The sequence below is a fragment of the Macadamia integrifolia genome, chromosome 8, assembly GCF_013358625.1.
Source record: "Macadamia integrifolia cultivar HAES 741 chromosome 8, SCU_Mint_v3, whole genome shotgun sequence".
Taxonomy (NCBI): Eukaryota; Viridiplantae; Streptophyta; class Magnoliopsida; order Proteales; family Proteaceae; genus Macadamia; species Macadamia integrifolia.
In genome coordinates, this window is record NC_056564.1 from 9,757,007 (window position 1) to 9,769,358 (window position 12,352).

The 12,352-nt window shown below is 37.6% G+C and overlaps 1 protein-coding gene across 2 annotated transcripts; it reads right to left on the reverse strand.

Moving 5' to 3' along the window:
• Positions 1–6,526: 6,526 nt before the first annotated feature.
• LOC122085838 (uncharacterized protein At4g14342) lies at positions 6,527–10,925 on the reverse strand. Of its 2 annotated transcripts, XM_042654434.1 has the most exons (5): positions 10,768–10,925; positions 10,010–10,049; positions 8,902–8,987; positions 8,688–8,811; positions 6,527–6,888 (listed from the first exon to the last, which is right to left on the reverse strand). In XM_042654434.1, exons 2-5 carry the CDS (start codon positions 10,013–10,015, stop codon positions 6,841–6,843), a joined length of 264 nt encoding a protein of 87 aa, XP_042510368.1. In that variant the 5' UTR covers positions 10,016–10,049; positions 10,768–10,925; the 3' UTR covers positions 6,527–6,840. The 2 variants fall into 2 exon arrangements, with proteins under 2 accessions (XP_042510368.1, XP_042510369.1); XM_042654435.1 differs by lacking the exons at positions 10,010–10,049; positions 10,768–10,925 and having other exon boundaries at positions 8,902–8,993.
• Positions 10,926–12,352: the final 1,427 nt, after the last annotated feature.

Sequence of the window (12,352 nt, forward strand, 5' to 3'; positions counted from 1 at the left end):
TTTTTGGGGGGGGTGGTTGGGGGTGGTGGTTTGGAGACATCTATTGATTTGCAAGTGTCGGGCACAAGATGGGGGAATCACAATCTTTTATCAATCACGGATTAGAATTTGGCCAAACTGTCATACAATGATTAGACAGGGCTTTTCGGACTAAGGAGTCCATTAATATGTTAGACTTCCTATGAATAAAAGAGAAGGAACATAAGAGAAAATAAGTCACAATATGCCTAATATCTGAGATTTTCGGCAAGATAGATAGTTGAACCGGCCATTTGGGTTGTTGCATATAGAAAATTACTTCTTTATTGTCCGATTCAATAGCAATGTTCTCCATTCTAAGAGAGATCCCTTTGATGATGCAAATTGTAACGTAATCGAAAATAAAATCAATAAGAAAAAATCATCTCTAATCCCCCAATGCAACACACACAGACGTCCAAAATAATGGCCACTATGAGCATATAGGAATATAAGACCCACTAAAAGGCCAAACAAAGATCGGCTGGAGGACCATTCAAGGTCCAAGAGATCTACTTATTCAAACTAGAACAACTACCATTATTACTTACTATTATATATAAGGATGGGGTGTAGCCGTGAAGGGGGTTTAAACACCTGCCCCTAAACTCATGCAAGTCTTCACAAGTCCTTTAGAGAAGAACTGGTTATGGCATATATTGTGATTACTATGATAATTGAAGCAAAAAAAACATTGGATGGGAAAATCTGGCTATGTCTGACGTGCATGGATTCAAATTTTCATTATGGAGAATGCATTCCTAATGTAGAATGGCAATGCCATTTGGAACATGTCCATCTAGAATGCATTCTAAATTTTAGAATGAGAATTGCTTATCTAGCGTCACTTTTCTCAACAAGCAAAAACAAGTGACCCGATGTAGTGACGTATATAGTTAGCCCTATGTAGGCATTAACCATATGTACACTAAAGTACAAAGTGTTGTTCCACAAAAATAAAGACCTCTCAAGTATGGGGGTAGAGACCAGACACTTATCACAAAAACCCTATTACATGAAAATATTTCACAATGAAACATATATAGTTTTCGAGTGATCAAGTATAATACATACACAAAATACGGGAAATGTTGTGTTTGGAATCTCTATTCCCAATATCATATAATGCGACAACTATGTTAGAGAGCCCAACTCCATCCCTAATTGTGAACATTTTGAGATTATACCTCTGAACACACATTCACCTATACAAAAATAAATGTTAACTAATTAAAATTAAACATCTTATTTTGAATTTGATGTACATAATAATATCCACTAACATCATTCACACTACCAATCTAAACAAGACTGAAAAGAAACAAGAACTAGAATCAAATATGTTGGCCTTGGTTAAATCCCAGGGGTGGTGTTGAGCCTTCAACTCTCTTCAGGTGGCTAAACAACGCCTTCAGATTCTTGGCTTAATGATCATTTGGCAAGGAAATATTATTTACCATAATAGTTCTAACACTCCCATCGGGCAAGGAAGGAGAGAGACCAATTTTGGTTTTTTAATTCCTAACTCTTCAATTTTGACTGCAAGTGTTGAAATGAAAAGCCACATAAAAAATGATTTTACCCACAAAACTCATAGCTTGTGGTTCCTTGACTGATAACTGTCACAACATTTCAATATACTAAGACATTAATAATGGGATCGAGTTTTCCTTAATCATGGTGAAGAGGAATCCCTTAATCGCGAGGCTTCAGATGTACATAAGAGGGTATCGAACAAGTATTTTGAGGAACATATTAAATCTCTTTAAGGGATTTGTGAACCCAAGGATGGTGTGGTGAGCCTTCCTATGAATGGGGAAAAGTTCTCCTTTAATATTTTGTTGATCAACGAAACCTAGTTAGAAAAGCTCTTAGTAGATAAATCAAAACAATTAAAAACTTAGGAAAATTGGAGCATGACATAAAGAAGAAATCAACAGTAGATCTGAAGTGTGGGCCCCACAATGGATTCAACACAAAAGTTCTATGCCTTCTATGAAAACAGTAGGGTGGTTGTACGAGGAATCTTGCTATTACTTGCTCCCATTAGCTAAGTAGCTAACCCTCTTTTATTCTTATGGAACTACATTGCTAAGCATCAAAGAATGGGAGACATGTTCCCCACACAAATTGGTTTTTATGAGTAATTAGTACTAATGAATCTTCTCTGTTTTCTACCATGAAAGCAAAATCTTCTTGTTGGGGTTTGCCTTTTCTTACAAAAATCTATATAATAATTAGTGTTGATTGACTGACTTTTTGTTAAAGGGCTTTGATTATTGTGAACATGAAATTGTGCTAGCTAAACAACATGGAATTTCCCTAATTTGGGTACCTTAGTTTCATTGTTTGAATGATTCGAAAGTGAGAGAAGCATTGGATTACCTTGGCTTTGGTTAGCTTTTGTATATTATCCACACTGCCAAGCCTATGTATCTGTGTCCCAACAAAGAACTAAGCTTCTTCAAGCAAAGGTTTTCCCACTTGGCAGGCAGCTAAGAGGTAGGAGAAAATAGTTCACTTGAACCACCTATTGGATTTATTATTTATATATCCATCAAACTCAACTTGAACGGTTTAAAGGGAATATGAACTTTGTCTAAGAGCATGGCCTCTCCACCAGTGCCCCGGCCAATGAAAATGCACGTGAGGGGCATCAACTAGAAGGGCGCGGTGATCATTTTACATCCCTTGTGTCTGGAAGTAGAGACATATTCCCAAACAGAATATATGTTTCGAAACAATTTCTAATGTGCATCGTAATTAGGGTTCATGACTAGGAACAGAACTAGACACTTTATTAGTATCTGGTGGTTGAAGCCATTGGGCTAGAATACCCTGACTAGAATGACCCCACAAATAATAAGGTTTTTTCAATTCACATTTCAATTTACAGTTGTGTAATTCTTAGCCTTAACCTAAGTAGCGGTTATCCACTCTTTTATAGTGGCTTCAGCCTTCACACTACCAATTTGTAGCCCTTCCCATGGGATCCCCCTCTAAGATTCCAATACGAGCCGTTACAGTTGTTCTATTACCAAACATGGATATTTAATTACCATTATATACCTTACCAAAAAAAAAATACCATAATATATGCAAGGCTCTAGTCTAGATAGAATATGGAAACCCACGGCCTTCAATGGATTCCATATGGCTCCGTTTGTTTAGCGGGGTGGGATTCTTCAAGGATTGGGACCCACATGGTGATGGGGTGGGATTATTGAACCGACATGATAGGAAAGTCAAAACTTACCCTCAAGTTTTCCATTCCATTGTCGTTAGGTTGAAGGGGAGAGAGATGGCGTAAGATCTGAAAACATCATCGTCCTCTCCATCTTCTTCGGTCCTTTTTTTTCCTTAAGCTTCCAACACAGGTGGTGGGCATATATATAATCAGGGCTCTTTCTCCTTTCATTTTTTTTTTTTCCTGTTAAGAGGGTTGCAGCGCAAGGGGAAAGTGAGGATTGATCAAGAGGGCTGAGGAGGGAGAATGAGTAAAATAAGAGGGTGGTTGCAAGGGCTGAGGTTGTAAAGGGCATCTCCTTCTTCTTTGGTCATTTTTATTTTGGGTAATTTATAATGCTACCCCTAAAGAATGCCATTATTAGAGAAACATCCCCTATATAATGTCAAATTATACTCAAACCCCTTGCCGTCAGTCATGGTTACAGAATATACCTTATATACTGATATCAACTATTATATATTTTTTTAAATACTAAAATGCCCTTACAAAAGTTGAAGTACCTAATATACCCTCTACTAAGTCTCCAACCTTAAAACGAAAAAGACCTATCCCCAAATCGATACCGATCTCTCTTCATGAAGAACAACGACAAATCCATTTTTTTTAGAATTCATATTCATCCGTCCATCGTCTCTCAACCTGAAACCTTAGAAACACCAGAAGCTTTTTCACATGCAAGGTTTGGTCTTAAATGAAGAGAAGTCATATCCTTGGATTTTTCAATGTTCCCTAATCCATCTGCAATTCTTTTTTAATTATTATTATTATAAGAAAACAGAGCAAATACGTTTTGAAGAAAAAAAAACATAGTAATCACTTGCAGGGATGGAAAAAATGGCTTAGTATCATCAGAGTCGAACAATTGGGAAAGAAGCATCGTTTTCATCCATATGAGAAAATCTAATTTTTAATCCTAAATCACATAAACACAAAAATTGAGAGAAATAAAACGGAAGAGATAAGAGAGTAGAATTTTTCCAGATCCACTTCATGAGGCAAGCTAGAACACTGCCTTTAAGATTTTGCAAAAACGGAGATCTACAAATCTAGCGTCGTCTCATACACAGCACCCACATGATGACAACACCGGAGAGCTAGTAATCAGTAATCAACGCAATTCGAAATCCTACAACTAGATCTATTAAACCATTTAGATAGAAAACCCCTTGGGCAATAAAGGCCAAAACCCTAAGAGAATAAAAGAACTCCACTGGAGAGACTCGCAGTTAAAGACTGTGAAGCCATATGTAGGTACTTCTTTTCGGGCGGATCACCGATTTATGAGGAATAGACTTGATAAACCCTAAGGGGCTCCCCTGAATCAGAAACCCCTTCCTCCTTCTTCGTTTCAGTTTGATAGCCAAAACCCTAAGGGGTTTCCTAAAGCAGAAACCCCATGTTTCTCCTTCTTCATTTCAAGTTGAGAGCCGAAACCTTAAGGGGCTCTCGTGATGCAGAAACCCCCCTGTCCTTCGTTTTAGATTGAGAGCTTTCACAATCTCCTCCTCCCTTCTTCATTTCAGGCTCTTCTCTTCGTTCTTCCTTCCATTCTTCTTCGTTTCAGGTTGGGAGATGGGATCCGAAAGACGATGGAAGAGCTTCACTCGGATTAAACCTGGATCCATTTGAAGGGGAAAAGGGTTTTGAATAACAACCGTTGAATTGATAATATACACATTCCAATAAAAACATATGTTTTAGCCAATAGGGTACAATAGTCATTTTAACTCCTCACTTAACAACAACTGACGGTAGGGGGTTTGAGTATAATTTGATATTCTACAAAGGGTGTCTCTCCAATAATAGCATTCTCTAGGGGGTGGCGTTGTAAATTAACCTTTTATTTTTTATTTTTGTAAGTTTCCAAGGCACGTGGGCATAAGATGAGGGCATCATAATTTTCTTCCTCTGCGATCTCTCTCTCTCTCTCTCTCTCTCTCTCTATAAAGACGGTTGCAGCACAAGGGGGAAGTGAGCATTGATCAGAAGGGTTGAGGAGGGAGAGTGAGTGAGATAGAGGACGGTTGCAGGGGCGGAGGTTGCAGAGACACCTGGTGTCGGACCTGCAAGTGAACCCACCATATTACCCATTTGAAACCCCTGCTGTTGAAACCAAACCCTTGGCTGAAATCTATGTTGTTGTTGTCCTATTTGCAAGTAAACCCACTGTGCATCGGACTTGTAACCTTTGGTTTGTTCCAATATCTTTGGCTGCACATGTGATAGTCGGCTATGAGAACATGAGAGGGATCGAGGTCATGAGAAAGTTGCAGACAGGGTGGTTGCACAGGCTTGCAAGGGGCAGCGGTTACTTAAGTTGCTGAAGGCTCGCTTCATCCCCAACCACTTTCCGTTGGATTTCTACGAAAGTCCACCAATTCCGTTGGACTTTGGAAAGAGCTGGGGTGGGAGAATCTGTGGAAAACGTCAGCCGACAATAAGATCAGAGGAGCAGAAGGCTGTCTCTACATTTTCTCACCCCATTTCATCCAAACGAGCTAAAATCTCACGGGGTGGGAGAGTTCGTACAACCATCCCACCCCTTAACTCCCACAAACGGGCCGATAAGGCTGGGCTAACCTACCATCCATTACCTCAAATTGGGCCCGACCAAACACACGACACACTCCCCAAGCCAAGGAGTTGAATACAACCAAGTGTTCTCAAAATTACGACCTCTAATCTATCCATGTGTTTCTAAAATTGCTTCATCGTTTTCCTTTTCAAGTTCCTATGTTTCAAGATATTAATCTTACACTTTTTTATTCTTTACCCACACTCATTCATAGTGCAGGCACCCTTGCCCACTTGTCACTGCAACTTGAGCGCCGAAATGATACGTTGCTTACATGAGACATCCTAGCTAACCCTTGCCCACTCTCTAATACACATGAGTCATAGCATAGTGCTTCCTTTCTAGGGTGATGCCCAAGCATGAGATCGAAGATATAAAATTCTAGCATCCATGCAGTGCCAGCCACCAACCTAACAAACCCTCTTTATTTACAGGGCTCGGACGGATAGAGCTCCTTTCCAATTATTATCACTCAATTCTTATCCAATTCTCTTTGTGCGTACGACACTTGAATGTTTTCAAAATCCAACAGTCGTATAAGTTTGAAGCATTTGAGACGTTAAGATGACTTTGAATTTCAAATAACTACCATAACTGTTGGATTATGAAAACGTACAAGTGTTGCATGCACATAGAGAATTAGATAAGAATTGCAGAGCCAAATTTGGTTGGGACCAGAAACATAAAGCATTGAGAGTTTGACATTAACCATTCCTCCCCATGAATGTTTATATGCCCTAGATGTATGAAAGATACAGATTAACAAGATAATACTACTTAATGAGCAAAGAGTCTAATGGGATCCAAGCTTACTGTCGAAATTACACTTCTAAAACTAATATAAGAGGTTTGGTGGGATAGTGTCAAGGAAGTCTCATTAATTTATCCAAGCCATGGCTGCTTGTTCCTAAAAGCAACACCGGAGATATCAAGCAAACTAACAATATCATGACGAGCACAATCAGGAATGCTTGATTTGACAATCTGAAGAGGCCTACTAATCTTCTTCTCTTTCAGGGGGAAGACCGCATGGCAACAGCATTTTCTACACAAAAATAGCATTGGCATGAGAACTAGCATGTCTGAAGATAAACGTTAGTTTCAACAATAAAGCCTTCAACAACAAACTAATTCTTTTTTACAGCAGGACTATAAAGCCTTCAACAACAAACTAATTCTTTTTTACAGCAGGACTCACATCAATGAGAATTGTTTCACACAGTTCCTAAATATCAACATACCATCCAAAATGAACTACTTGTGCAAGGTTCGTGAAGAAACTACCCAAGAGAAAGAAGCCTAATTCTTTTTTCTTTCTTTTTTTTTTTTTTTTTTGGGGGGGGGTGTGGTGGGGTAAGAGAAAGAAGCTTAATTATTCAAGTAAACAAAGAAGAAACTTAAAAAGTAATAACCTACTTTAGAGAAAATATGTCTCCCTATTTTAAGAAAAAAACAGCCCAAACTAAAGAGAAAGAAGAACCAAGCACTCACAAGGTCCCAAACATGACTTCATATGGAAAAAACTCAACCACCCACCTTTCTACATTTTTTTTTTTACCATTTTCTGATCCCTCAATGTTCTCAAGATCCTTCCCAATTAAAATACCCAATCAATATTACTTTATGCCCTGGTAATTGACATCAAAAGATTGTTCTATCCAGGAACCCTCAACATCTCCATGGCACAACTGGTTAACAAGTTCTAGGATGGTTTCTTAAGAACAAAAAATAAGTAAACAATTATTTGTAGGGATTGGGTCCTATCTTATTGAACATTAAAGGATAACGCCTTTTAATTGGGAATGATTTCAAGTTTTTATATAGTTTTGCTTCCATACTTAAGAAATGCCTTCACTCTCTGGGAATTGGGAAACCAACGGCACATCCAATAGGGTAGTGATCATTCCAGAACTGCAACAGATGAAGAAATGTTCAAATCTCTCTCCATTACATTAGCATACCAAGTACCTATCTGGAAGAAGTTGGCCAGCTGCCAACATTTTTTCCAACACAAATTTCCAGATGATGTTCAAGCAAAGACTATAAGAAAATTCCACATGAGAAGGTAAGCATCAAAAGTATTTGTGTCTCCCTCCATTTTATGCATGATGAAGATAAAACTGTTATTCCTTTTACGCATGGTTAGATATCTTGCATTAATAATCAAGTTCAATGATCTAAGGGTCTCTCATGCCAAAATTGGTGCAAATAGATCAAAGGTTTTTGTTGGAAAGTCATCCAATCCTTTTAACTATTTGAATCTGTGATCATTTATTCACAAGTTCAAGATTCTATTCATAAAGAAAAGTGCCTCTACAATTTACATGGGCCAAAGGGAACTAATCAAGGACCAGAAACTATGTAAAATAATTAATGAATCATAACATAAATTCACAAGAAACCCATCCTCGCATAAGCTCCACAATAGAATTTTGTTCCCCATTCTCATATTCATTTGTTCTCAAGTAACCACCTCTTGCTGCAAATAAAAACCATTCTACTCCTTCCAACAATCTTATAGGATTGGTAAGAAAATCATTTCTAAACTGCATACAGGACACAATACCCCCCCGGTTGGCCAGGGAAGGGCAGCTCCACCTGCATGCATACTCAGAACATTCATATTGGTCTTAGCATTTTAGGACATGAAGAACTCCAAGCAAACATTGTGTCAATGAAATATTCTTATAAGATTTTACAAGGCCGTGAAATTAAATGTAGCATGTCAAGGTCATTCAGTCATTCACATGTAGTGTGTAACAAAAACTTTGATGGAAAACTAAGCACCCATAAGCCCATCAAGCCACTACAGAACTAAAAGACAATTCAACATGTTAAGTGTACCTGCATAAAATTGTAACGTTCTCTTCCTATCGATTCATTTTCTGCAATGGCAAAGTATGCAAGTATGGGGTAGTGGCCAACATAGGAAGCATAGCTGTCACGCTGGATATTCACCGCCCATTCACTACAAATCAAAAAATATAAATGAATAAGAACACCCATTTATAAAGAAAATAACAGAAAATTTGAAATGCACAAGGAATTAAGGACTTACAATCGATTCAAGTCAGCATGTCCAGTGCCAACATATTTAGCTTGGAGATGCTCAAGCTGGGAATTAATGTTAAACCTATCACTCGCCTGCATTGAAATCAAAAGGTAATTACTCCATGGGAAGGAGAGTAACACTAAATGACAAATATACAGGAAAGATGAACTACACATACAGTTAAAAAATAACATCAATCTATTTTTAGTACAAATAAAATATTCTTAAACAGTAATACCAAGCAACTAGCTTACTTGATGGGGATATTCCTATTCATTTGGGCTAAAGTTAGTGGCAGGAAGTAACTCTCTGACAATCATCTATAAATATGTGCAATTTTATGAACACAATGAAGCTGAGTTCAGTCAAAGCCCACAGAGTTCTGAAATTTATGGTCCACTGAATTTTTTGGGTGTTATATTAGTTATAGCTGTTATGTTGTACAAGCAGTGAATTTGGCACATTACCCATTAGGATGACAGTACATTTGATTGAATCCATCCTATGTCACACGATCTGATATAATTGTCATGAAAGCAAATGTAGAGCGCTTGTCTGGAAGTGAAGGGGTAAATTGATAGAGCACACAAATAGAACTCGTAATACCCAAAGAATCACTTATCCACTAGTACTTCTTAGAAGTTTGTTCAATGTTTTCTGACAGAAGTCTAACCCAGAAATAGACTCATATAAGTCATATTTGGGTCAGTTCAGCCCAAAGCATAGAGTAATAACAACAAGTTTAACAATAAAAAACCTCAGCTGTTACTAACCATATAACGATTAGAATCGGGAGTAAAGCTCTTTGTTTCTCATCTTGACTTCTAAAGTTTTTTTAGTCAATACAATTCATCATGTTGTTGATTTAAAAATAGTTGAGTACCACAAAGTTAAATAAATCTAATTACAAGTGACAACAGATGTGATATCTCATTCTATCTTGGAAGACATTTACAGCGATCATTAACATTGAACAAAGTAACAATATCATTAATAATCGGCAACAAATCCATATTTGGCTGTGCATATCTTATGTCCAAGTGTCAGGCTTTCCTAAATTGATAGCAGCAAACTGTCAAAAGAGGAAATTATACATCATAATCCAAAATCTCACCTGCATGTTTACCAATGATATAATAATCTGCTACCTGTTTCTGAAAAAAAAAAAAAAGGTATTATAAATAACACATTAACACCAGTAAACGAAAGAAAGTGAGTTATTACAAAAGGGGCAATGGCTAGTTGAAATATCAAAATCCCCCCATTTTGAAGGGGAAGGAATATTTTAACGATAAGGAACCCACTGACATAGTATGATAAACAAAAACTCTACCATCTTCCTCAGTAAGCTAAAAAATTGCTAGAGAATTCAGAAAATGCAATCAAAATGCTAGAGGTCAGCTCAACAAATACTTTCTCTATAAATACGAAATATAAGAACTCAAAATCTGCATCCACAAAGAGCTTCTTCCAATGTGAACTACGCCCATTACACGTTGATATTTTCAACAGGTTTCCTTCAATGGTCTCAGAACTATGCATATCCTTTCTAACATTCACCCTTGTTGTTTCCTCTACACCAGATTCATGACAAGAAATAATCGGTATCTTGATGTCAGTTTCACCCAACCCCTGCTTATAAATCAAAATGATATTAAAGAAACAAAATCTTCAAAATACAGGAAACAACAAGTAGATTAAAGAGGGGAAATTCAATTCCAAGCAGTGGTAGTAAGATCACGAAGATAGAAATTGCTTCCTGAAATTCAGATAACAATCCATTCCAGGGATCCTCGGCCTCTCACATGGAAGTAAATTGAGGGTTCCAGTATTAGGGCTCGTAAGAAAACACGAATTGCTGAATGAACTTACCCGTGAAATTCCTAATTCACCGCCGCTGCTCTCCTACAGTCCTACCAGGGTTCTTGCAAAAGATGGATGTAGCGGGCAGCCACTACCTCAGGTCCTCGAGCAACGGAAAGAGCGAAGGCGGGGATTAGAGAGCGTTTTGATACTTTCCGTTGTGGTTCTAGAATATTTAAGAACTAGGAATCAGGTACCGGATCGGTCGTCCCCGAGTCGGCTCAAACCATTTGGGAATCGGTTGGAGTGGGAAGGAATTAATTGGACTCGAATCAACTTGATTGGACTAAGGAAGCAACGACTGGTTTTCTTTTTCGGTTGGAAAAGGAAGCAACAAGAACAATAACAATAACAACTACTACTAAAGTAAATTTTATCCCAATTTAATGGGGTCGACCACATGGATTCAAGTAAAGATAAGGAAGAAGGCAAGTATAAAAAAGAAATAAATTATTAAATGCATCAATGAAGTAGAACCATTGATTTAGGGGATGGTATCGGTATTCATATTGATATCTGCCGATACCAATCCGATATTGATCCAGATCAGATTGAATCGGCAAGATCGATTGGTTTTGCCCTTGCTTTTTTTTTTTTCTTAAACTACAATCTTTTATTGTTTTACCCCTTAAATGATATAGGTAATCGATCTGGATCGGTCTTAGTCAATATCAATAAGATATTGATTCTTGAAACCATGAGTAGAACATAGCTACAAGGGGTCCGCCACTTGGATTATAGCCCTCCATTCCGCTCTATTCGGTGCCATACTCGAGACTAGGCCTAATATGTAAATGTCTTTCCTCATAACCTCTCCTATGGTCATTTTTGGTCTGCCTCTAGTTCTTTTGAAATTTTCCATCTAGATGAGGACACTCCTTCTTATTGGCGCATCTAATGACCTCTGTTGAACATGACCATACCATCTCAATCGACTTTCACGAAGCTTATCATGAATTGGGGCAATTTCCAAATTTGTTCCAATACACTTAATCCTTACCTTATCCTTCATAATTTTCTCACACATCCATCTTAACATCTTCATTTTCGCTACACAAATTATTTAATATGTCTTATCTTAACTGCACAACATTCATCGTCGTACATCATAACAGGCAACATGATTGTCCAATAGAATTTTCCTTTAATCTTTGCAAGCATCCGTCGATCGCTAAAACTCCAGAAGCACTTTCCACTTCATTCATCCCACTTCAATTCTAAATAACATATCATTCATCCCACTTCAATTCTAAATAACATATCATCCTCCATATCGCCTTCTTTCTTATGAGAGATCCTAAATATCTAAAATGGCTTATTTGCATTATCTCTCTTCCTTCAATAACCACATCATTATCCATTGTATAGTCAAACTAGTTGATTCTACATGTTCTACTAGGGTCGTGCAACAACCTTGAGGGGTAATAAGTGACCCACTCTTGTGCATGAGGCTTATACACTCGATCCCCAATTCCAATATGAATCATGTCAATCCCAATCCAATTCACCGATTTTTGAAACCCTGATCACAAATTGAAGCTAATTAAATCTTAAGGATGAATAGAAAGGTTTCATTTTTTTTTTTTTTTTTTTT